At 56.0% G+C, this 25,845-nt stretch overlaps 1 protein-coding gene across 4 annotated transcripts; it reads left to right on the top strand.

Annotated features, from left to right (window-relative positions):
* The first annotated feature begins 3,371 nt into the window (after positions 1–3,371).
* On the top strand, positions 3,372–19,176 carry PDLIM4 (PDZ and LIM domain 4). Of its 4 annotated transcripts, none has more exons than XM_008538590.2 (7): positions 3,372–3,504; positions 9,229–9,380; positions 13,155–13,236; positions 17,718–17,899; positions 18,108–18,271; positions 18,619–18,736; positions 18,857–19,176. In XM_008538590.2, exons 2-7 carry the CDS (start codon positions 9,313–9,315, stop codon positions 19,059–19,061), a joined length of 819 nt encoding a protein of 272 aa, XP_008536812.1. In that variant the 5' UTR covers positions 3,372–3,504; positions 9,229–9,312; the 3' UTR covers positions 19,062–19,176. The 4 variants fall into 4 exon arrangements, with proteins under 4 accessions (XP_008536812.1, XP_070425437.1, XP_070425439.1 ...); XM_070569336.1 differs by lacking the exon at positions 3,372–3,504 and adding an exon at positions 4,268–4,456; XM_070569337.1 differs by lacking the exon at positions 3,372–3,504 and adding an exon at positions 6,590–6,708.
* Positions 19,177–25,845: the final 6,669 nt, after the last annotated feature.

The following is a 25,845-nucleotide window of genomic DNA, read 5'->3' as shown; positions in this document are numbered from 1 at the left end:
AGCAGATGGGTTTTCTCTGTGGAAAGAGAGACAAAGCAGGTCTGACAGGAGTGCTGCTGGGAATTGCAGGTATGACTGAGACATGTCTAGTCTCTGGTGCAAGGCGCAGGGCATAAAGTCACCAAGGCAGGGTCTAAACCCCAGATCAACTGCTTAGAAGCTATGTGAGCTTGGCGTGGTCACTCACCCTCCCCCAGGCTCAGTTTCCTGACAAGAATTGGTTCTGCTTTTCTGGATGCCCTGGAATCTGGCTCAGGGCCAGGAACTAGGTTCCAATTGTCAGAATCAGCTTTGTCCCTGTTTGGACCCTCAGAGACTGGCTCCTCTAGAGCCTCTAGCCTCTCAGTCCCCAAAGGAGGCGTGGCAGCGTGGGGAGTCCCCACCACACCTCTAGTCTAGTTGATCAGGTCTAGGCTAGACACACAGCAAGCATTCAATAAGTGTTTGTCGAGGGATCGAATGGCACAAAACTAGAGCTGGGAAACTCCCTTTGCCAGAGGCACGCCCTCCCCTTGTGTGCTGCTGCACCAAGCACAGCTCAAAGGCCAGCTTTGTTGCCTCCAGTCCTGTTGTCCCAGGTATGTCGGGGGCATCAACTCTCAACCCGCCTCACAGGCTACACCACTCTAGACTCTTCTTTTGGTTGTTGCCTGATCCCCATGCCCCTGGCTGTCTCCACCCGTTTCAGAGCCCCTCAAACCCTGCCTTGGCTTCCTCTAACTGTAGGGCCAAGTTCTAGCCCTGGAGAGGCCTGCACAGTCCTGCCCCTCCAGCCCTCCCGCAGATTGCTGTTCTCTCCATCCTGTAGACTCACAGGCTCCTAGCCTTGACCAGCAGGCCTCTTGGACAGTAGACCCCTGGGTGGCCAAAGGCATGGGACCTGGAGCTAGTTCAGGCAGGCCACACTGAAATGAAGTCTTCTCATGTTCTTCTTTGGCTGCCCTCTGGAGCCCTGGAGTGGTCAGTACTGTGGACTAGGCATCCCATGAAGAGGGAACACCCCATCAAGGATTCAGATCCCGTTGAAATCCAGGATATTGACTGGGGCGAGGGAGCTGGGCCTTCAAGGAGGGATGTATTGGCCCTCAGGAGCTGAGCCTGAATGGGGCAGACTCTACCCAGAAACCTGTGGCCACTGAGCCAGGGTGAGGCAGGTCAGGGTCTGAGCTCCCTGGCTAGCCCCTAGCACCTCACAGGAAGGTATCCTCAAGGACCGCTCCTTCAGCTTCACTCCACCCCCTACTCAGGGCTGAGTCCACCTCTGGGCAGTACCCTGGGTTGGCCTTGCCCTTAGCCTGAGGTTGTTCCTATCCCAGCCCTCCTCTCCCCCTCCCCCTAGGCTCAGCCCCAAGGGCATCTCCCAAGGGCATCTGCTCCTGCTGGAGCCTGCCAGCCCATTGAGGAAAAAGTACTGTGGTTTCTCCTGACCTTGGACAGACTTGGCTTTACACAGAGGGCCTGGGCATAGTGCCCTGATCAACTTGGGGCTCCCCTGAAGGACAGGGCCACTGGGTGTGGCCTCCAACGCAGCAGGAGCAGAAGTCTTCCCCCTCCTAGGCCCCCTCATGCCCTTTCTGCTTCTCTCTGGGCCGTGGCCGAAGGGCAAGCTGAAATAACAATTCCCATAACAGTGATAATGTTGTTAAAAGCAAATGTTTTCAAACATCCTCTGTGTGCCAGGATCTCTGCTGGGTGCTGGAGAAACATAAATAAATAAGATAGACATAGTCCCTGCCCCCATGGATGCCTTGACCCCAGCTCTGGGCAGGCGTAGGCCGTGGCATATGGAAAGCACTCAATACATATTTTTTGAATGAATAAAGAATGCATGAAATGAGCAATCTGGTTATACCCAGCAGCATAGATGCCTGGTGGGGTGTGCAGTGAGCAAGTGAAGGCCACTAAGGCAGAGGTGAGGCATGACCCAACTGCCACCCATCTCCACCTTGGAGAGGACTCCTAGACCCCGTGGACACCTTGGTGCTCCAGCATGACAGGAATTCAGCAAGACAGCAATCCCCCAGGAACAAGGCCATTAAGAGTGAAAAGGAAATTCTGAGGGCTTTCTGGAGGAAATATTGGGGACGGGTTGGAAACAGCTTGTCTGACCTGTTGCTCAGGATGCAGGGTACTTCAGGAGTGAGCTCACAGTGTAGCCCCTAAGATGGGCTGCCCCTAGTCTCCAGGAGCACAGCCCCATCCAGGCCTGTGTCCTGTGGAAGGGCACTGTCAAAAGTGGACCTCTGATTTCCTCTCAAGTCAGCGGTGTCATCAAGGACCCACTGTGGGCATGACTGGCATGGACCCTGGAACTGCCCCAGAGACTGCACAATGAAATGGGAAAGTTATGTACCAAATTCTACAGGAGCCACTCCCTACTCCACTCCACCCTCCATCTTCAACCCTGTGAGGAAAGCCTTCAGAGACGGATTACACTGCCCAGATGCTGAAGGGTTAGGAAAGTCATACTCAGGAGGACTACTTCTGGAAGGGAGTAATATGCTCCCCCCAAATGGAAGTAAACAGGAAGGCAATGAAGGGATTTCAGTATTGGGGATGGAGAGGGGATTTTGGCAGTCCCTGGGGGTGTGTAAGTTGGAAGAAGAAAGAAATGTTGAAGGAAGAGCTTCAGGAATCCGCTAAGGGATACCTTTGGTGGGAACCTCCGCACTTTTGAGGCCCCCCTCCTCCCAGCAAAGCTCTGCACCATTTACATTCACTACGGCTCTTGGAGTCCAGATGAAGCATCTCTGAGCCTCCAGCTATGCTGTGCACCTGACTTTCAGACACTCAGCGATAGGCAACGGTTGCCCTCATTCTCTACGCCCCTCAGTGGGGTCCAAGTCCTGGGGAGCTTCTGACCTAAGGGCCTCTGAGAGACCATCCAGAGTCCACTTCTCCTGCTGGCCCTTCCACTCTGTCCATGTAGGGCCTGTCTGTGCGGGGCTGAGCAGAAAACTCCTCCATCTCATAGTATTGAGAGCCCAGTGACTGGCACTCCATGGATATGGACACCCCCCTCCCCACATACACACCACTCATGTTTCTCTGCCAGCTGAACAGACAGCGGCTCTCTGCCTCCCAGAGAGGCACCCATGTTCCACCCTGAGGGCTACTCCCCTTCCTCGGACTACCCTAGGTTTGTGCCTCTCAAGAGGCCCTCTTCCTTGGGGGTGTTAGAGACCCCATGGACACATCTCACCTCATAGCCTTAGCCCTCTGAGGGCAGGGCCCCTACCAGAACTTGGCCAACAGGGCACACAGGGCTGTCAAGAATGGCTAAATCTGGGGCCTCCTCAGGGCTGGTAGAAGCAAACAGTGATGCCCTGATGTAGCCAATCGCAAAGTGTCCAGGAGAGCCAGAGGGTGGTGGGTGGGGCCCTGGCCAAGCCACGGTACCTGCAAAGGTAGTTCAAGGATGATCCTGGAGGACAATTTTGAGAGTGGCGAGAAAACCAGGAAGGGCCCCAAGTGAAGGGCTGCCCGCAGTTCCATCCCCCTCAGGTACGTCACTCCCCTCTAGCTGGCACAGCCACCCTAGCTGCTCCTTTTCCAGGGGACCTGGGGAAACAAAGCTCCTTGCAAAGGAGGAAGGGAGGAGTCTGTGCAGACAGGGAGAAGGCCTGGGAGGAGAGGGCAGCCGGAGAGCGCCTGAGTGTCCTGAAGAAGCAGTGACACCTGGAAGGACAAGACAAGGCACCTTGCTTCTAGATTCAAGTCAGTGGTCACCTCTTCCAGACAGCTTTCCTGGCCTCCCAGAACAAGGCTGGGTATCTTTCTGTTCCTATTCCCATACTTGGTGCTGCCTGCTGTCATTCTGGGTCTGTGTCCCTGGCCCAGGCCTGCTCAGGCCCAGGGCACCCCATCAGTTCTCGCTGTTCACACGACTCCCCGAACCAAGGGGTGGGGCCGCAGGTTTGCCGCCAGGACCTTGAGGAGGTTTCTGAGCAAGGCGCGGCCCCATCCCCCATCTGGACCGCCCCCCCCGCCTCCCCCGGGCTGGGGCGCCGCCTCGTAGAAGCGACTTCAAAGCGCCTGTGCCAGAGTTTCCGCAGAGCAGAGGCCGGGCAGGATCCGGGCCGTCGGGGCCATCCCAGGCCGGGGGTCTCCGAGAACCCGGTGGGGGTGCCAGGCTGCAGGCGGCGGGGGGCTGAGGGGCGGGTCCTCAGAGCCCCCCGAAGTGGGAGGGTCGGGCCGGCCGCGGGGCCAATCCGGGAGCGCGGGGCGCGGGGGCGGGGGCCGGGCGGAGGGGGGTACGGGGGCGGGCGGCCGGGGGCGGGGCGCGGCGTCCAGGCGGCGGCGGCGGCGACGGCGGCGGCTCCTCAGTGTCCGGCTCAGGCTCCGGCTGCGGCTCCGGCCCGCGATGCCCCACTCCGTGACCCTGCGTGGCCCTTCGCCCTGGGGCTTCCGCCTGGTGGGTGGCCGGGACTTCAGCGCACCCCTCACCATCTCGCGGGTGAGTCCGGCGGCCACGGGGCGGTGGGGAGGTCCTGGATCTGAGACCCAGTCCTCCCGGTCCACCCGGGACCGGGATCCCCGACGTCTCTGAGGTTCAGAGGCCAAGGGTTGGCTTAGGTGACCCACAGGCTGTAGAGGAGGCTTCCAGGCAGGGGAGCGCCGCCCCAGCTCCCTCTCCTCCCTCCCCCTGGGCCTGCCTCCCCTATCTCTTAGAGGATCCCCCAAGAATTCACACACCAGTCTCCCTGCTGGCCTTATTTTGGGGGAGGTCACTGCAGGCCAGAGAAAGACTGCAGTCATGGGCCAGGGGTCTGGACAGATCTACAGAAGCCCAGAAACACCGCTTAGACTGAACCTGTCTGAAGATTTGGGGCAAAATGACTGAGAGCCCCTTCCCCTATCAAGGGTCCCTGCCAGCAGGGCTGAGTGTTCCCAGGGATCAGGTCTGGGGTGTTCTCTGAATCTGAAAAAGAGATCCATACACTTCCCCACTGTAGTTTTGGTCAGTCTCTCATCCATGACCTCAGTCGTCCTAAGGGGAAGTGACTAGGAGGAGTTTTTGGCTTCTAGGGCGAGAGAAGACTTGACTGTGAAGTGGGAGACCCATCCCCACAAGACAACACAAGGCCAGGGGCCAGGATAGCCTAGACCCAGTTTCTCAAGGTTCCAGCACCATACGCTACCCCAGGCTAGGACAGAGGAGGAAGAGGAGGGGGCATAACCCTGGGCCGTGGCTAATGTGAGCGGGACGGGAGCAGAGGAGAGGACTCAGGCCCTGTCAGAGGGGGTATCCAGTCTGGGGGAGACAGGATCCTGGCCAAGCCTTGGGATCCAGAAGAGGAGACTCAGACTCTGCCCCTGGGTGTCCCAGCCTAGGGGACAGAAGAGGAGAGAATCCAGGCCCTGCCATTGGGGGCTCCCAGTTTGGAGGGAAGAGAGGAGGGGTCCTTGGGCCATCTAAGGGCCATCCCTTGCCCCCACACAGACTGCTCTGGTCTTGTGTCAGGGGAACTGAGAACCCCCTTCCCCCACCCTACCATCACCTCTCACCATAGGGGCTGGACCAAGCTGGCTGGGCTTTCAGAGACTTCTTTCCAGTTTTGGGGAGGGGGGTGGGCACCCAGTGGAGCGTGGAATCATGGAATCCTGTTTCTGGGGGCCAGGGTGATAGGCAGGCCCAGCTGTCTTGGGAAGCTTCCCACATCTGCCCTCGTCTCCCAGCCACCAGGTCCCTGGAGCTGAGTGAGGTGGGCCTTCAACACATCCGGCAGCCTTTCATCTCCCACTTCCCTGAGGGAGTCTTGCTGGGTGTGTGTGTGTGAGCATCTGTTTCTGCCTCTGTGTGTCATGCTGTGTGTCCACCCCGGCGGGCTGGTGGGGGTGCTAGGCCAGCCGGCGGGCCAGGCACCCTGGGTGTGAGGCCGCTGACAGGCTCAGTGGCGGCGGCTGGGCTGACGGCCGCAGGCGGCAGGGAGCAGAGACATCTGTTGCCCACGCGGCTGCCTGTACGCGGAGGAAAGGCCTCTACACGTCACAGCGGCAGCAGCGCCCTTGTTTGGAACTGATCGCGACGCAGGCCCCTGGCAGGCAGGCAGGCTGGGAGAGAGTTTGCCAAGAAGAAGCCCCCTTGTCTCCCAAAGTCACACGGCAGCAGCTTAGGCCAGAGGAGCCAGGATGGCTGAGCCAGGGTTTGGGTGGGATCTGGGGAGATTTATGGGACTAGGGAGACACAGGCCACAGCTTGCCCAGCAGGTGCCTCAAGGGTAGGTCTACACTTACTGATAATATGTGGGAGTGTCCTCATCAAGGGGGCTCAAGACCAGCCCCTCCCCTTCTAGGGCCTCCCCTACCCACTGGGGACAGCCCCACTGAGACAGGGAGGAGGCTGACTGCCTGGCAGAGGGGGGCCTTGCAACTTTGGCCCCTGAAGCTCAGGGAGCCCCCCAAAAACATTGTCTAGGGCTCCTTCCACACAAACAATTGTGATTGCTGGCCTTGGCTGAGCATGTGTAGCGTTCCAGGCCCCACCCTAATGGGTGTTGGTACCTGCTCCCCAGCAACTGGTGCCTGGAATAAGCACCACCTCCAGTGGGGGCTTTTTTCCCTGATTGTCTCAGGTAGTCCTCAGAAGTAAGTAAGTAACAGCCCTTAGTAAGAAGTAAGTAAGTAAGTAAGTAACAGCCCTTAGAAGTAAGAACTCCCTCTGGCCTCACTCTATAGGTGAAGACACTGAGGATCAGAAAGGCTAAGGTAATGTATCCAGAGAAGCAGAATGGGGACAGGAATCCAGGCCTGTCTGGAGCTTGCTGTGACTGTACAGGATGATATGGCACCCGACTCTGTGGCTCCTAGTCCACCACAGTGTCTAGGCCGGGCGGTGTGGAGCAGGGGCTGGGAATGTAGTTGCTACAGGTAAGGGGGCTGGTTTATGCCCCAGCCTCCTAGCTGACCTCACTATTTCCCTCTCCCTTCCTTCTGTCTGTTTATCCTGCACTCAGCAGCCAGAGGGATTGGCCTGAATTCAACTCTGTCCTGTGACTTCTCTGCTTAGAATCCTTCATGGTTCCCAACCACCCAGGAGAAATGCCAGCTTCTCACCTGGGCCTACCAGGGCTGCAGGTCTGGTCCCTGCTTCTTCTCTGACTTCATCTTTTGCACTCTCTCCTCGCTAATAATGCTTCAGCCCCAGGAGCCTGCTTTTACTCTCTCTCCCAAATGAGCCATTGTACATGCTGATCCTTCTACGTGGGACACTCTCTCTCCCCTCGCTCCCTTTTGGCAGGAAAGCACACAGTGGTTAAGAGCATAGTACTTGGAACCAGTTATCTTAGATGGAAATCCTAACTCTGCCCTTTGTCAATCGAGTGTCCTTCTGCACTTCTCTGGACCTCGGTTTCCCCCTCTAGGAAATGGGCTTGCCTTGAGGATTAATGAGATAATACATGTAAAAACGGTTGGGAGAGTCACGGTTTCCTGGCCTCATGCCTTCTCTGACCAGAACTCCCGGAGCCAGCAGAGCTGGCAGAGTCCCAGCCACCCCTGCTTTCGAGAACTTCCTCCACCCACCGGGGCCTGAATGCACCCCTTGTGCTGGCTGAGTCATCCTGCAGCTAGCCACTCTCCTGAGGAAGATTTTTCTCCAATTTGGGGACTGGGGCAAGATACCCCTTCCCCCAAGCCTTTTTTTCTTCATTTGTAAATAGGGATGAGAACAACCTCTGTCTCATGGGGTGGTTGAGAGGTCGCCGTGAGCTAGTTATGGGTAAAGTGCTGAGCCAAGGCAGTGTCACAGAGCAGGTTTCCATGAAGGAGAGGGTGCCTGCAGCAGGGCCTTGAGGGGAGGGTGGGATGGTGCTAAGTGGGTGCCTCTCCCAGGAGGGCAGGCAGGTGCCCAGGCCCCATGAGTGAATGTTAGTGGTGGGCTGGTTGGCTGAGGGTGTCATGCTCCAGAAGAACATTCCTTGGGGCAGCCTATTTTAGGACAGGTCAGCTCGGGCAGTACCCACACCAGGACTGAAGCCAAGGAGCTGCCAGCACCTCAGCTTTCTCCACTCACTACAGAGAACTGGCTAAGTTGAGCCTGGCCGGGCTTCCAGGAGCCCCCACACCCACCAATAGGAACAAGATCACTGGCAGTTCTTGAGCTGGGTACTGCTGGAGAGGATGAGTAAGAATGAGGGTGCCTAAAGTCTATTTCCAAAGGCTGTGCTGGGACTGGGGAGGGGGTGAAGGGTGCACTGTTGCCTGAATTCCCCTGGGCTGCTTACTCAGGTCTCCCTGTGAGCCTATCCCCAACGTCATGCATGGGACCCTCATTGGGGGACCAGCATTGTAAGAGGCTCCAGATTTGGACATTGGTTGACCCTCTGGGGACAATAGTGGCCGTGTGGTGGCCTGAGTGAGTGCCTGTCCTGCAGAGGAAATACAAGTGAAATTGTGACCCAAGTGTGCAGGCTGGCAGCCGGAAGTAGGTGGCCTTGGACTTGCCTGGGGAGATGCAGACCTAGAATGTTAGGGGAGCAAAGCAGTAAAGAGGATGCACCGGGTGCTGTGAGAGTCCAGAGGAGAGACTCCTAGGGGAAATGGCCTCTCTGCTGAGGCCTGAAGCATGAGGAGGAATAAGCTGGTAATTAGGGTTTGGGGTGAAAGGAAAGAATGTTCCAGGTAGGGGGAACAGCATATGCAGAAGCATGGAGGTGAGAGATTATCTGGTGTCTGTGAGTACCCCCTGGACAGTCATATGGTCTGGATAGAGTGTGGGTGGGTGGAGGTGAATGTGAGGGGTGGGGTTGAGGGGAAACAGGTAGAGAGACCAGGTCACTAAGGGTTTGAAGGCCTTGTCAGGTCAAGACTGCTGTGCAGTCTGGCTGCATGGGGCAATATCAGCAATGTCTATGTAGGGTATTTGTGACATGTCCATGCTTTGTATGTATCTGGAACATATATGTCCCTGTGTGTCCCTTCCATGTCCTTGGGCACATATGCAGGCTGCAAGAGTGACATCCCACTTGTCCCAGCCCAGATGAACCCCCTCTCATATGCCCTCGCATCCCACCAGGCCTCCAGGTACTAGAGTCGGTGGTGTGTAGAGCTGAGGCTGCAACAAGGACACATGGGGACTCAGCCAGTCTCTTGGCTTGCCTACGAACAGGTCACATTGACAGCAGGGCCACACTGGCCAGGTTCTGAGGTTGGAGGGGGTCTAGAGCAAAGCCTGCAGCAGGGCCACACAATGACCAATGCCCAGCCATCTGGCTTGTTCACTCACAGGTCCATGCTGGCAGCAAGGCCGCACTGGCTGCCCTATGCCCTGGAGACCTGATCCAGGCCATCAATGGCGAGAGCACAGAGCTCATGACACACCTGGAGGCGCAGAACCGCATCAAGGGCTGCCACGACCACCTCACGCTCTCCGTGAGCAGGTACGCATAGAGTAGGCTGGGCCAAAACAATGAGGGGGAATGAAGGGGAGGATAAGTTATGGGTAGCCAGCATCTTGGGTAAGCTGGGCCTCGCACAACCTCTCTGCCTGGCATCCCAGTCCTAAGGAGTAGTGGTTTCATGGGGCTTGGCAGGCACTGTTTGGAGATGGGCTTAAGAAGGGAACAAGCCCTCTTCTAACTCAGGTCTGGAAGTGTGTGGGGTGATTTATGGCAGGGGGTAGGCAGCCCCAAATCAGGGCTGAAATAAGACCTTGGGTAGCATCTGGGGAGTGACTTCAGTCCTTTCCCCACCCATGATGACCAGCTTGATGACCATTTCAAAGAAGTTACTTGTCCAACACCTCTTTTAACCCTCATACCAACTTGATAAGGTAAAACTTAATATAGTCCCCACTTTACAGATGAGAAAACTGAGGCTCAGAAAGGTTAGAAGGTGCTTAAAGTCACACAGTTAGGGAGTGGGAAGCAAAATTTGACCTCAGGTCACTCCCGAAGACTCCACTCCTTCTTCTTGGCTGCTGACCACTCCTGCCAGCCCCACAGCTTCCCTGCCTCAGCTGTCCCTACCATGGCCCATGCCTCTGCCCTGGTTAAATCTGGATGCTATGAACTGTGTAATGCTATACAGCCCATCCTGATAGGGAGGATTGGGGGTCACCAAGCCACATCTGTGCTCTATACATGGTCAAGGATAGAAGTCTACCTGGGGCATCCCCGGCCTTGCTCAGGCCCTGGGTCATTGTTCAGCTCTGATGGCAGTTGGCCAGGTCCTGGCTGAGTGGGATCTCCCTGCGCTCTGTGTTGTCTTGATCCAGTGAAGTCAGACATAACTGTTCAGCTCTGCTACATTCACTGCTAACAGGGACTTTCCATGACCCGCTGTGGATGTGTGTGGGCGAAGCTTCCTCAAACCACAATACAGCTAACCATGCCTTAAAGCTAGCAGGGCAGGGGGTGATCCAATGGCTCAGAGCCATTAGATGAGGTGGGAAGGCTTCTGGAGTAGCCCCAGTTTGTGTCTGTTCCAGGTCTGGGTCCAGGTTGGGGTCAGAACTCCTGACTGTGCTCTCGGCACTGAGTGAGCCCAGCTGCAAGTCCAGGGCTTTATACACTCCACCTGGCCCACAATGAGGAGGCCCTGGCCTGGGAGTTCAGTAGAGTTGGTCCTCATCCAGACTCTGTGGGAGCTTAGAAACACCAGATGACCTCTGTGAGCCTGGGTTTCCTTCTCCATGAAGCAGGATCACACTCATCACCCTCTCCCAGACTGAGGTACAGTCTGGCTGGGGGAAACGTCAGCACTGCTCTGCCCATGAGTGGCCTCTGAGGCTACCCTGCTTGGCTGGGTTCCTAGACCCTGACTCACATCTGGCATTGACTCTGCAAGGCTTAACAAGGGAAGCCCTGGTAGTAGTGGGGCAGGGGGCAGGGGAAACTCACAAGGAGCCTGAATCAGGAGGTTCCCAGAGGGAATGATGTCAGGGGAGGGTGGCGGGGTGGGGGCAGGGCAGAGGGCCCCCTTCCTTCCTTCCTTCCTTCCTTCCCTAGTCATTTGTTCCAAGCCAGGCATGGATGGAGCCAGGGGTCCACTGACCTGTTCCACTGTGGGTGTTTCAGCCCCTAAATGCTGCCTGGCCAAGGAGCATATTCTGTACTATCACTGATCTGGGTTCCAGTACCAGCTCTGCACTTGAGAACTGTGTTGTCCTCTGGCAAGTGATTTAATCTCAGAGCCCTTAGCTTCCTCAGCTCTGAGATGGGGATTGTCTTGTGATCTGGGGATTGAGTGATGCTGACGTACCAGGTCTGCTCAGTCAGGGTGAAAACTGGGGGTCCTGTCTTCCAGCCCCCATCCCTTCTCACACATGCAGATTCTGGGGGATGAGGACATGGGGACCACCTTGACCCTCTAGGCCAGCATCTCTCCTCCTGGGTACCTTCTCACCTGCAAGGCCTCTGACCCTGCTCTTTATCCTGCCTGCTATACCAGGACCTATACCTGGGCCCCAAAGACCCTCCAACATGGGCTCTGTGGAGGATCAGCCTTATGAGCTGGCTGGAGGGAGCTACTCTGTCCCCACACCCCCAGAGCTCCATCCAGACCAGCTTCCCTACCTGCCTTATTGTGTCCAGAGGGCTCTAATCTCCACAGACTTCTCCAGAGGATGAAAAGTGAAGTAAAGGCCCAGCTTCCCTGCTATGCTTATTTTGTCTGGAACTCAAAGCCTGGTATCCAGCAATCGCAGCTAACCTACATTTTCTGGGCATTTTCTGTAGGTCCAGGACCTTCCTGGCATCAGCTCCAACCCTGGGGCCTCTGTTGCCATTATGTGTGGTACAAGATGCATTTGCACAGCCCACTCATCGATTGTCATTTTGCGTAAAGATAGCAGATGGAGCCACCTGCCCAGTTTGAAGTGGAGGCCTGGGGATGGAGGTTGACCCATGAATAAGCCGTTCATTCTGATCTGATGTCTTGGGCCACCCTCATGGCTCTGGGTACTTTGTGCCTTCTGACCTTCACATCTCAGGCTTGTACTTCTCTTCTGGGCAGAACTTCAGGGAAGTACAAGGCCAAATGGCCACGCAAGATGTCCTAGCTTAGCCCAGCAGACTTCAGAGTCAGTGGAGGCCTGTTAGAGCTGTGAGTTAAGGCAGTCACTTGGGGACCTGGCTGAGGGGGCTGGATCCAGATGCCAGTAGGGGTGGTGGTGTCCTGGGGCAGCAGAGCCTTGGTGTCACAGGCCTCTGAAGGCTGTGGAGGAGAGGAGGTGGCCTACAGGGGGCCAAGGAGTGGGCAAAGGTGAGGAAGTACAGAGTGAGTATAAACTACAGGTTTAGACAGATTGTTAAAACCCTCCACTGAGTAAGAGAGAGAGGCAGGGCTGAGCTGCTGGCCCAGTAGTGAGACTTCAAGAAGCCCTAGGAGGGCTTTTGGGGTGAAGTGGGGACGTTATTCCCCTTTGGCCTAACCAGCCTCACTACACACCCGCCTCCCAGCCTAGGGTCCAGCACCCTCTTGGCCTGCCTTCTCACAGGGCTACTGACTGGCAGGACTGGGCCCCAGGCCTGTAGCCTCTCGGCCACGCCTGCCCCGCTTATGGCAGGTTTATGATGTTTTTCTCCCTCCTGAGTGGTGTTTGGCTTTTGGTTTCTATGGCGAAGCAGGAATTTCCTAATGGCCTGTTTCCCATCTGGGCTGGGCAGACACTGGTGATGACTCTGCCGGCAGCAGCAGGCGGGGAGGCGCACCCTTTAGAGCCTCGATTCCACTTCCCCAAGAGCCCATGGATGCCTGACCCCCAGACCCAGCCAGAGGCTGTGGATAGAAGAGAGCTGAGTGGATGGGCTCCCAGCTGATCAGTGTGTGAGGCCTGGCTCACCCTGCTGTGACCTGGCCCTCTTTTTGCTGAGCTACCATAGGCCACAGAGAGGGTGGAAGAGTGAGGAAGCTGCAGGGCTTCTGCTGCATCCTCTCTAGGAACCAGACCAGAGAGGGGTGGAAGAGCTGGTCGGGGAGGGACACATAGCCCCGCCCCAGGCTAGTGGCAGATCTAGAGTTGTGTTTCCTTGCCACAGTGGCCACCATTCTGATGCAAGGGAAACTACTGTGGTGGTATCCTTCTTGGTGCAGGGTGCCAGGCCTGGTCCTGGGTGACTCTGGGCCCAGAGCCCAGCCCCTCTAGGTCCTGGTTCCCAGGCATGGTGGGCATAATAAGTAGACCTATCTGACCATCCTAATTCTTGCCACAGGCCTGAAGGCAGGAACTGGCCCAGTACCCCAGAGGACAGCAGGGCTCAGGCACACAGGATCCACATTGACCCTGAGGCCCAGGTATGTACAGACACTGCCTGGCCTGGGCAGGGGGGAGCCCAGGGTAGAGGGTCCAGGCCTCGTCCACAGGTTTAACTGCACTAGATATCCTCACCATGGCTCTCAGATGCCCAGGCCAGAGACTGAAGCATGCCCGTGCCCCATCCCATGCTTCTCAAGTGATGGGCACCTGCTGGGGGCTCTGTACTCCAGGCAATCCTATATTCTGGGACAGAGGTGCCTGTAGTGGGTAAGGACTGGGCCAGGCCTTGGCTCAGAGCTACCACCTGCCCAACTGAGTTCACTCTGGTGCCCAGTGATACCGGACCAGGAGGAAGTCACCAGGCTTGGGGGTAGAGTAGGGGGCAACCTGAGGCTGTGGAGTGACCTCAGGCTATGGGGCACTCTCATCCTAGCCTTGGGCACCCACCTGGCAGAAGCCAACCTCAGGCCACAGGGCTCACCTTAGAATATAAGGCACTTCCTTGCCCTATCCAAGGCTGAAGTTTTCTCCTGGCCATCCTGTGATTGCACCTAGCAGACCTCAGGCTGCAGACTTGTCTGCTTAGTCACCTTTCCCTATATGACAGGAGTCACAGTTATGGTACTAGCTTCAAGGAGAGCAATGGGGGCCAGGCTGCTTTAGGGGTTCATTTTGCCATAGGCTTGAGCAGTAGTCAAGTGGGCAGACTGAGATATCCAGAGGGCAGCTTGGCATCTCTGAGTCACAGGGACTGGGCAAGGTGGAGACTGGACTAGTCTGTGATGGATCCAGAATCATGGGACCCAACATGTGGGGCTATGGCCTCCTGGGCCTGCTTGTGTCCACTCTCACCATGGAGCCTTCGCTGTACCAGAGAAAAGGATCTGCTATGGCCTCTCCCTCACCATCTTCCCAGTCAGCATCTTGCTCTGACATTTGTTCCCTACTTAGCCTTTGCTGGCATCCTTGAGGCCAGATGATTACCATATGCTAGGGAGTGCCTGTTCTGGAAGGGGAAAGGGACTTAGCAGTTCTGGAATGGTGGAAGCCAGGGGCCCAGGGAGTCCAGAGTAGCCATATGACCCAAGCAAGAGGTCAGAGAGGGCTTCCTGGAGGAGGGGGTATCGAAGGCAAGACCTGAAGGCCTATGAAGAATAAGGCAGGCAAAGGGGCGTGGAGAGAGGAAGTGTGCTGGGAAGCACATACAAAGGCCCAGAGGTGAGATTGTACACCATAGGTTCAGAGAAAAGTCCCAGCGGGTGGGACGGCAGAGGTGAGGGATGAGGTCATGGGGCAGGGCCACAAAGAGGCTCTTGATTTCCTTTCTCTAGGACCTCAGCTGTTCTTGCAGAGATTCATAGCCACACCTGTGTCTCAGAAGCTTGCTCTGGTAGTCCCATGGACCCAAGGCCCATGGTAGGGGGGAGGTGGCATCGACAAATCGGCCAGACTTGACATGGGCCAGGCAGAAGGGAGCAGTATAGTGCAGGCCCCCAGCTCACATGTGAGGGCCAGCTTTCATGTGTGAGTGCCAGGATAGATAGGACAAGGGGGCCTGAGCTTTGGAATTCAAAGCTCAGCTCTGTTCAGTCCTCCAGGAGAGGCTCAAGGCAAGTAGGCCTGGGGGGCTCGGGCTGGAAAGCAACTCCCCATGCCACCACACTTTCCCTCACTGACCTCCTCAAGGACCAGGCTGCCAGTGGCTCAGGCTGGAGGCAGAGGGATTTTCCACAAGAACAGGGCAGCCCTCAGCTGCTGCCCTCCTTTTGTACTTAAAAGGTCATGAGCTCCATGGGTGGTGACAGAAACACCCCCACCCAGCCCCTGCAGGGCTGTGTCCTCAGTAACACAGACACTGGGCCCATTGTCCCCATACTGTTCCCCCACTCTGCCTACAGTGGGTAGGGGGTGGGCCCAGCTGGAGCCATCAGAGGAGGAGAAAACCACAGCTGGCCTTAAAACTAACACAAGGTACTCTGGCATGCACCCCAAGTGGGATGGGACAGGGCCAACTAGGGCTTCAGGCCCACCTTCCATTTAGGGTCATAGGAGACCCTCCTTCTCAGGCTTCGTATGGGAACACAGAAGGCACTTGGCCCAGCCCAGGATAGAGGAAGGATGGTGGTAAGGAAAGATTTCCTGGAGAGGGTGGCATTTAGGCTGAGAACCAGCTGATGGGTTAAGGCAAGCCAGGTGAAGCAGGCAGCCCTCGCACACCCAGCCTGTCCTCTCCAGACCAGCAGAGAGCTGGAGCTGGGCCTCTGGGAGGTGCCACCTGCTCATCTGGACTCAGCGCCCACCTCCATCCAAGTTGAGTGTCCCAGATTCTGACCACCTCCTGTGGAAGCTGATGAGCAAGCAGGCAGTTACCCCCATTCTGCTGACTAACCCACTGAGGCTTCAACAACCAAATCAGCAGCCAGTGGGTAGTCAGAGAGAGAGGGAGCACATGGTACCAGGTGGACCACCCTACAGAGAGGGGGAATCCAGGAACAAGGGCTCAGGAATGCCCATGACAGCCCTTCATCCAACAAGCATTTGTTGTGTGCCAGGCACTATGCTAAGTGCTTTGTATACAACTGTCTCATTTTATCCCCACAAGGAACTTATGATATAGACACCATCAAATTCTCCATTTCACAGATGAAGAAACTGAGGTTCAGAGGGGTGAAGTGACTTGCTAAGTTAGTGAGTGATAGAGCTGGGACTCAAACCAAGACTGAGGTCACCATGTGTGTCCTAACCACTGAGTTCAAAGCTAGAGAGGTGGCTGCATGGGTGGCCGTGGGAGGGGCAGTGGCTCTGATGACCCTGCAATAGAGTCCCACACCCTGCTGGGTGGGGGTGAGTGAGAGCTTCTTTCCTCCAGGTGCCTCCAACTCCCACTTCCTGTTGCAGCCTCCTCTGTACCAGGCCCAGCCCTGCCCCCACAGCCCATGGCCCATCTGGTCCCCATTAGAGGCCAGGCCAGCCTTGCCTGCCTGCCCTGCAGACACATGTGCAAGAGTGCTCAGGTTTTTTAGGGGCTTTTGTTGAACCCAGTGGGATGAGGTTTTCCTGCTGCTGTTGCCTCGTTGATGGGGGCCCAGCTGGGCAGTGAGAAAGCCTCTCCTTTGTCTGTTGGGGGAGGGATAGTGGGGTGCCTCCCTGACTCAGCTGCGGTCCACCCATTCCCCAAGCTCCTACCCACCTCAGAGCCTGCAGAAAGCAAGGGCAGTCGGGGCAAAGCCCTGCAGGCTCGACTGTGCCCCAGTGCCGGAGGCTGCCTGAGTCCAAGCCAGGCTCTTTCCTTCTAGGGTATGCATCCTTTCCTCCCCACCTGCAGAACAGTCCATACTGTAGAGCAGAGGGGAAATTTGTATGTCACCTCCCAGGCTGAGGCTGAGACACACCTTCATGGCCTGGACTCTTGGGCCCCACCATAATGTCAGGCTGCTCTGGCCACCAACCTCATCCCAGGCATGGAGGCCACCATGGTCATCCCCAGCGTGACCAGCACTGGCTCTGAGTATATGTGATTGTGTATGTGTAATTAGGTATATGTAGGTGGACTGGCTGGTGTGTATGTTGTCTTCGTGCATGTGTATGTCTGTAAACACATTTGTGATAGTGCGCCTGCCTATGTTCACATTGCTGTGGGCATGCCTGTATGTGCCTGCAAGCTGGGGACAGCACAGCCGTGGACTCTGCAGCAACAAAGCTCCCCAGTTCCCATTCAGACCCACACCCACAGAGATACTACCTTCTCATAGGCCAGTGAAATATGTTCAGGGAACTTCTCCAAACGTTACAGCCATGGGCATCAGGCTGGCCATGGAGTAAATAGAGGTGGGAAGCCTTGAGCCCTGGCCCAGCCTCTGCCCCTCATCTGCTATGCCTACAGAAGGTTACCCATTTTAGCCTGGGAAGCAGGAAATGGGGGGAAGATTCAGGCCTGGAGGTGGGTGACCTCATAAGGCACCTGGAACCTCAACCTGCCCTCACCAAAGGGCCTTGGGCACACAGTGATTGATGACCCTTCCTGGCTGCACGACAAGAGTTCCTTTTTGTGTTCTAGCCATGGGCCCATCCAGTACCAAAGTACAGTTCTGGCAGATAGGAAGGTTTGGTACCAGGACCACTTCTGCAAGGAGGCCACACACTTTTCTCCAGCTACTCTGGCCTTAAAAGGCTTCTTGGGATGGTTCTGCCACAACACCATCCCTCATGGGCACTGGTGGTCAGAACCACCATAGCACTCATGAGCCAAGGTTGAGTCCCAGGCACTCAGGTTTTTGTGTCTGACTTTTCCACAGGCATTTCTCATTTCTGCAGGGGCTGAATCAGGCCTGAGGCTCAGCCTTTCCCCCATAGACCCCTTCCCTGGCTGGGCACCATAGCCCAGAGATGCCAGAGCAGGGGAAACCAGCCAACATCCAAGAAGGTCTGGCATAGTAGGGTAGGGGTGGGGTGTACAAGGAATGGCCAGAGGCCCTACCTCAGGGGGTCTCTCAGTGCCTCAGGCGCCTCTCTCTTGTAGGATGGCAGTCCAGTGACTAGCAGGCGGCCCTCAGCCACCGGGATTGGGCCAGAAGATGGCAAGCCAGGCCTGGGATCTCCTTATGGGCAGCCACCTCGCCTCCCAGTTCCTCACAATGGCAGCAGCAGTGAGGCTGCCATACTGGCCCAGATGAGCACCCTGCAAGTGTCTCCACCCCTCAGGTAGTACAGAGACACCTCTGAAGCCACTCAGATTCCATCCTCATCCCTGATGCCTCAAATCTCACCAGGTCCCATCCTGACCCCTGACACTTGATCCTTGGGTCTCAGCTGGTTGCATTCTAACTCATGAAACCTCACTAGACCCCTGAGCTGGCAGAGCGAAGGCTAGTACTGCAACCCTGTCCCTTCTTGCGTCTCTTTCGCCCAGCACTGACCCAGCCAGAGGCCTGTCGCGGAGCCGCGACTGCGGAGTCGACCTGGGCTCAGAGGTGTACAGGATGCTACGGGAGCCGGCTGAGCCTACGGCTGCGGAGCCCAAGCAGTCAGGCTCCTTCCGCTACTTGCAGGGCATGCTAGAGGCCGGCGAGGGCGGTAAGCCTCCCGCCACCTTACCCCGCCTGCCTTCCCATTCCCTGAGGTGCCGGGAAGCCCGCCATACCCCACCCCCCGCGCCCCTTCTCCCAGTCTGGTCCTTGCAACCCCACGGCCCGCTCCTCCCCTGTCTCCTCCGCGCGGTCCAGACCCCTTGCTGCGCCTGCTGGTTCTGATTCCCACTCCGCTCCATCGCGGTCCCTTGCCCCTGGTCCTCCAACTCCCCTCCCCAGTCTCTGTGCCAGTGGCCCCGGAAGCAGGGCCCAGCCCCACGTCCCACAGAAGTGCAGTTTTTCCCTCTTCTGACCTCCTCACCCGGCTCATGCCACCCGCGCTGCGGCTTTCAGGGGAGCGGCCCGGGCCTGGCGGCCCCCGGAACCTCAAGCCCACGACCAGCAAGCTGGGCGCTCCACTGAGTGGCCTCCAGGGGCTGCCCGAGTGCACGCGCTGCGGCCACGGCATCGTGTGAGTACCCTCCCCTGCCTTCCCGCCCGGACCTCTCCCCTTATCCCCGAGGCCCTGGATGGGGGCGCATTCCGAATCTGTCAGTCTCCCGACGCTGTCCTCTCCCGATCTCCCCATCAGGGGCACCATCGTCAAGGCGCGGGACAAGCTCTACCACCCCGAGTGCTTCATGTGCAGCGACTGCGGCCTCAACCTGAAGCAGCGCGGTTACTTCTTTCTGGACGAGCGGCTCTACTGCGAGAGCCATGCCAAGGCGCGCGTCAAGCCGCCCGAGGGCTACGATGTGGTGGCAGTGTACCCCAATGCCAAGGTGGAACTCGTCTGAGCCGTCCCTGGAACCTCCAGTCCTCTCCTCTGCTTCTTTTAATGTCCCCGCGTGGCCCGTGTAAATATGAGTTTGCCTCCTGCCTCTCTAATAAACTCCCTGTGCTCTGCCTCGACCTTGTCAGTGCCCTGGCTTGCCTGTCTCCAGCGCAGTCCATGGCTCCCGAGGGCTACATCTGTTCAGGTGCCAAGCATGTCTTAGGCACTGTGTGCACTGGTGAGCAAGACAGGTGCTGTGCTGTCCTTAAGGAGGCCACAGCTGGGGTGAATGGCAGACGAATCACAAGGGGCAGTTCTACTAATGGGAAGGCGAGGTCTGGGGTGGTATAAGGTGACGACAGGCCAATGGATCTGACCTAGGTAGAGTCAGGGAAGGTGTCAGCTGAGAACTTAAGGGATGAGGAGGGAAGAGCTCTACAAGGTGAGGAGCTGTGTGTGCAAAGGTATGGCAAAGGTGAGCAGAGACAGAAAAGGCCCCGTCTGGCCACCAGCACGAGCTTGGGCGGCCCCTAGCAGCCGTAGGCGGGATTGCCCCGCGGGGAAATAGGGCTGGGGTGATCACCGGGATGGCTGTGGGCGGTATCCGCCTCTGGGCGTTCTCTGGCATTCTCTCTTCCGAGTTTCTCCCTCTCTCTCCCCTCCTGTCGCCACTTATCCTTTCTGTGACCCCTTTTTCTTTCCCTTTCCCCTCTCTCCCCACCGAGGGGGGTGCTGTGTGCGTGTGTGAGAAGGGGAGGGGCGGAGAGAGAGCGAAGGAAGATTTTAGAAAGAAAGGTACAGTTGTCTAGGGCCGCAGCCTCCACGATGCTCCTATCTCCAAAGCCGAGGATTAAACTCCACGCCTCGGAGGCCAGGCGGTTACAGCATGACGGGGCGGCCCGGAGACTTTCACGGCTTGATTGCACACACCGGTACAGACTCGCAGTTTTTAAAGATATGGATAGTATCAGAGTAGGTGAATTGTGGCTATTCACACCCGACGACGCGTCTTTGGACTCCGGGTCACGTGGATCTACCCTCTCGTTAGCTTGCTGCGGACAAGAAGCAGCTTCCTTTATTTAGTGCCAGTTTATTTAGTGAGCCCCAAGTAATGTACGTTTGTGCTGTTTTCAATTTTGTGCTATCACAAACCACAAAAGACTGCTATCAGTTTACACTCGCACCATCAGCACACGACAGTACCCATTTCCTCAAGCTCTTGCCTACACAGGGTATTGTCCATTTTTTTTTCACTTTTGCCAATCTGATAAGTAAAACGCGATATGGAGTTGATTTAATTTGCATTTCTTTGATTACCAGTGATGACCATTGATTCAACAAGTATTTATTGTTTGCTGTTGGGCGATGAGTGACTAATGGGGAATAGAATGGTCTTCTTCCCCCAAGAGTTGTTCTTGTGTGAATTGCCCTAAACCCTTAACTCATTTTTCCATTTATTTGACTTCTTAATAACAGGCAGAAACTTTTCATATTTTTGTAGGAATCTTTGTTACTGGACTCTGTTCCACTGACTTATTTTCCTATTCCTGTGACAATATCACATTTATTTAATTAGTACCGTTTGAGTTTAATATCCCAGTCTCTCCTCCTTGTTCTTCGTTAACAAATGTCAAGGCTATTCTCACACATTTCCAATTATCACAGGTTTAGACCAAGTATGTCAGGCTCTGGAAAAACTGACAAATCTTCGTGAACCGTGACTTGGGTTGCCCTGAATCTAGAGACTCACTTGACGAGAGATGACGTAGAGTCCTTTCCTCCTGGAGAATACTGTGATCTGTGCTTCCTCTGCGTTTATTCAGGTGTTTTGTACGTATTCTCGTACATTTTTATTTCCGTTTTCTTCTCGAGATCTTGTGTTCCTGCTTTAATTAGTTCCTAGGGATTCCTTCCAAAGGCTCCTTGCGCTGCTCCCTCCCCTCCCTGAGGGGAGCCAGGCCAGGGCAGTGGACAGGTGCTCCGTGAGAAGTGAGGCGAGAAGAGGAGGCTAGAGCCCTGGGCCCTGGTTCTGCGGGTGACCCTGCGCCCTTTGTCCCCTTCTGTTTCGCGAGGGGTCAGACGCTAAGCAGGAAGGCCCCGCCTAGAGCGGACGGAGTGCGTCCGCCGCGGCGCCGCGCTTGCACAAATACTCACTTGCTCGCTCATTCACGCCCCCAGCGGCCGTACCCGAGCAGGGTGCGGCGGTGGACAAGTCTGCCCTTCCCTCCCCGCCCAGCTTGCCGGCAGACGAGGTCCTGGCCCCACCGGGTCACAGGCTGGAGCAGAGAGGATGACGGGCAGCCAGAGAAGCCACGAGGCGTAGGAGTGGGTGGAAAAATACCAGAGCCACGGGCACCAGCCCCACCCTTCTCCCAGACCCACACCGCCAGAGACTCGGCTCCCCCACTCCCATCCCCTCGCTGCAGATCTACCAACTGCAGATGCTCGCTTTAATCCCAGGACACACCATCACCCCTTCTCCCCACAAGGACTACCCACCCAAACTGAGGGGTCCTTGAGCCGCCTTGGCAGCATCAGCGCCCCCCAAGACCAACAGCTCCGCCGTCACAGGGCTGCAGCGACCACAGCAGCCCCTGCCTAGGTAGGCACCCTAGTGGACCGTGGGAGGGACAGGAGCTAAGAAGAGTGATGCCCAGAGCTGCCAGACTGATTTGTCCTCTCCCTGCTTCGAGGCCCAGGCTCTGCCCAGTCCCCCAGCCACCTTCTCTGCCCAGGGGCCCTGAGCGAGCCTAAATGTGATGGATCATGAAAAGGCTAAGATAGGGTCCCTGTGGACAAGGTCTCTGTGGCCCAGGATCCCAGTCCTGAGACAGGGGGCAGCTAAGTCTCTCTCCAAGAGGAGGTGCCAGATTCAGAATCCCCACTCAGAGTCCCCTAGCCAACATGGCCCAGACCAAGCTCTCAGTATTGTCCCCAAACCTGCCTGTCTCTCAGGTCCTCACCTCAGGGGACTTCACACTAGAGACTTGGACATCATCTTCTACACGCTAACCCCAGCCATCCCATTCTACCCAGCACTGTGTCTGGGGTTCTGCCTGCTAAGCATTTCTGGGACCCAGCTCAGGCGGCTGGAGGATTCTCTCACTCCTTTGCTTCCACTACCCCTCCATGGCTCCCAGGACCCTCAGGATGGAGTCCCTGATCCATCCATTGTAGGCCTAGCATTTAAAGCCTCTCTGACCTCAGGTTGCTGACTACTTGGTCTCACTTCCTCTGCTACCCCAGACAGTTCCCCATTCTCTGAACCATCTTGCCTTTTCTTACCCCTCAGACCTTCTTTCAAGCTCAAAATGCTTTTATTCTTTCTTCTCCATCCAGCAAACTCCTACTCACTCTTCAAGGCCCAGCTCCACTGTCCCCTCCCCTAGAGCAAAGTCTTTGCCTGCCCATCCCCAGGCAGAGTCAGTAGTTCCCATCCACATACCCTCCACCCTGCCCCTTCCATTCCTGCCTGGTGCTTGTAGCATAACTTGTTATCTCCTTGGTCACAGCCTGGCCCAGACCTACCTCCATCCTGCACAGACCCCAGGCCAGGCACAGAGAGGTGCAGGAGCCCTGGGGCCAGCACCCACTCTCTCTCTCTCTCTCTCTCTCTCTCTCCACACACACACACACACACACCCAGGGCCTCCCTGCCTCCCCACCTTCCTCCTCACATTGCTCTCCTGGTTTCTGTTGGCATAATGCCTAAGCCCTCAAGGAGGGTAAAGCCTGGAGGACAACTGCCTCCATCCTGCATCCGCAGCCTCAACTCATTCATTTAATTAATTATTGATTAAGAATCTACTGTGTTCCACACAGGATGCTGCATACTAGGAAAACATTTTGAGCAAACATATAAAATAGTACAGATTATAAGCAGTGCCATAAAGGAAATAAGTAGGAGATTACAGTAGAGAATAAATGATCCCTTCATATAAAGAATTTTTAAAGACCTCACAGATAAGCTGACATTTGAGCAGAAACTTGAGGGTGAAGGAGCATCTATGTGAGTGTCTAGGGAAATTGCCTTCCAGGCAGCGGGAGCAGGGATCACAAACACCCTGGACGGGGCTGGGGGAAGAGGCGTGTGCTTGCTGAGTTCTTAGAACAGTGAAGAAATGGCTGGAATAGTGTAAGTTTTGTGGCTCAGAGCAGTAGATGAGGTCAGAGAGATGTGGGGGCAGGAAGGCTGCCCATGCTGACCTTGTAAGACACAGGAAGGACTTTGGCTTTTCCTCTGAGATGAGAAGCCAGAGGAGTGGTGTGGCCCAAACTTTAATGGTTTAACCAGGATCACTCTGGCCGCTGCGTGGAGAATAGACGGTAAGGGGCAAAGGTGGAAGCAGGGAGACCAGTTAGTAGGCATGACTGCATTCATCCCTAATTAGTCCCTAACTAGCCCACTGGCCCCTGCGTCCATAGCTGCAGCCCCAGTCGAGACCCCCACATTCTTCTGCCTGTCCTTCCTGTCTCTGCCTGACCCCTCAATCCTTTCTCCACACAACAGCCAAGGGAGCTTTTTAAACTGCAATTCGGATTATGTCAGTCCTGTCTGTTAAAGCTTCCATGGCTCCCCGTTGCTCTTAGGGCAAAGTCTAAACTCCCAACCCCAGTCCACAAGGCCCCATGAGGCGCAGCCCCTGCTGGCCTCTGCTGACAGCCCTGCTCTGTAAGTTCAGCTTCATCAAGCTCTCCTCCAGACTCTTGCAGCCTTCCTTGATCCTCCAAGGAGCTTGAAACGAAAACTGAGTCCTTCCTTCTAGTTGTCTGAGTGACAAGCTTTTTTCCCCCACCTTCCTCCTTGAGAGCCAAGGAAAGGGGTGAGGGCGTGAGAAGCTCAGATGCTGCTTCAGGCCAGCACTCCCTTCCTGGCCCCTCTGTGGGGCACCGTAGCCTGGCTCTGGGCTCACAGCCCATGAACAGCTGAGTTGCGGGGGTGTTATGACCTGCACTGATGACCAGGCTATGGGCCTGGAGAGTCCCTCTGCCCACCTAGGGAGTGTCCTGCCCCCTCCTCCACTCCAGGTCTCCCTGCCCAGCTTGTCTGCACTCTGGTTCCATCCTGGACAGCTCGTGCTTACCCTGGGTAACAGCTTCTTGTTCTTGGGCCTCAGGCCAGCCTCTGACTTGCTCTTCACAACTCTGGGTAATTTCCTGGTCTATCATTTTCCCACACAATATTCAATATTTTCCCACACAACATTCCTCAGCATCTCTGAATGGAGGTGGAAGTCCAAAAAGGATTGAAGGTAATAAAGTAGTCTCTCTAAAAAGCAAGGACTGTCCTCCTGTGCCCCCCCTACCACAAGTGACAAACTCTATTTGGGTCCCCAAAGAAGCCGTATTTTGTCTTTGCTCCTGTCTAACGTGGACCATTTGTGGTTGGAAGCAGAGGCTAGACATCCCAGGAGAGGCTACCAGTGGCCTCACTTGTTCCTACAGGGTCTGAGGTTGGCCCCAGCCATGCAGGCTCAGAAACTCAATTGACCAGCCCTGTGAGTGAGTCTGTCTCCCAGTCAGACCTGGTTAGCTAGGCTCAGAGACTGAAGCACCACACCACACACCAGCTTCTTCACCGACAAAGGCAGCAGTAGGACACTCGGCCACTCTTCAGGGCATTCTTGGCCTAAAGGCACGTCTACATGGGAAGCCAGAGCACAACCACAGACTTAGAGGAAGGGATGCAAGTTAGTAATAACTAGAGCAGGAGATAATGTGTTTCAAGCCTTCATCTCCAAGTCCTCAGTGAATTCATATTAGTCTTCTTTAATCCTTACATCAACTCAAAAGGAAGTACAGTTATTATCCCCATTTTGTGAACAAGCTCAGAAAGGTTGAGAAACTTGCCAATGTCACTTTCTAGCTAGCCAGTCTTGGTGACAAGGGCAGCCAGGGCAACTGCAAGTACTCATCTTCCTTGGGGAACATTGCCTGCCCTACCAATGGTCTGGTGACTCTGACTAGTCCTCTTCTGAAGAGAGCTAACCTGTCTCTGTTTGACAAGGTTCCCAGAACAGCCCAGAGTGCAGGCTACAGACTCACCAACTTCTTGCACAGGGCTGGACTCCCAGTTCTCCATGGGGCATGCAATGGTGGAAGCTGGGCTGAGCCAAGATGACCCCTGAAGCTTTGGATCTGAGTATAGACAAGGCTGGTGCCCACAGCATCTGATCATAAACTCTGGCATGCATGAACCCACCCTCGGGTCTGCTTGACTTGTTTCTAAGGTCAGGTCATGATCCCTGCTAAAAGGCTGTTCTGGCTGCTCACCAGCTCCTCAGTGGTTCCCGGAGCTGCTGAGAGAGCCTGGGGTGACCCCTTCCCAGCCCCCATGGCTTTCTCTCTGATTGCAGGAGTTTGCCTCATCTCTCAGAGAAAGATTCCTGGGTGGGGCAGTCTCTTACCCCTCGGCCCTGTGCTTTCTCATGCTGTGCTTTCTCAGCCCGTGTTTCTGTCTACTCTTCTGCCTGTCACTGAGGCCTCCTCAAGGCTCTGGCCTAGCTTTGCCTTTCTTCTCCAAACACTCATTCGCTAGAGTGGCTTGGGTTGTCTGGGCCATCTAATGGTTAGATCCCTTCCAAACTGCCCCAGCCCTCCTTTTGCAGTCTCACCCAGTCCCACTGGATTTGGTCTTGGAGGACAGAGATCAGAGGCCCTTCTAGCCTAGCCCAGGGGTGGTTCTGCCTCTACAGGCTTGATCTTAAGGAGACCGTCCTGCTAGGACTCTGCTGTGATTTGTCTACTTCTCAGCACCCAGAGCTGCCTCCCCAGCAGATTTCTGCTTATCCCTGCTGGTTGTCCAG

Source organism: Equus przewalskii, chromosome 13 (genome assembly GCF_037783145.1).
Source record: "Equus przewalskii isolate Varuska chromosome 13, EquPr2, whole genome shotgun sequence".
NCBI lineage: Eukaryota > Metazoa > Chordata > Mammalia > Perissodactyla > Equidae > Equus > Equus przewalskii.
Note: the sequence above shows the minus strand (reverse complement) of the source record. Positions and strands in the feature narration are given on the sequence as shown.

Excerpts from the sequence above, each read along its gene's own strand:
- PDLIM4 (XM_070569336.1), top strand. The coding sequence starts at position 4,364 with ATGCCCCACTCCGTGACCCTGCGTGGCCCTTCGCCCTGGGGCTTCCGC. Across the intron at positions 18,272-18,618 it reads GCTAGAGGCCGGCGAGGGCG|GGGAGCGGCCCGGGCCTGGC; the intron begins GTAAGCCTCCCG and ends TGCGGCTTTCAG. Across the intron at positions 18,737-18,856 it reads CGCTGCGGCCACGGCATCGT|GGGCACCATCGTCAAGGCGC; the intron begins GTGAGTACCCTC and ends TCTCCCCATCAG.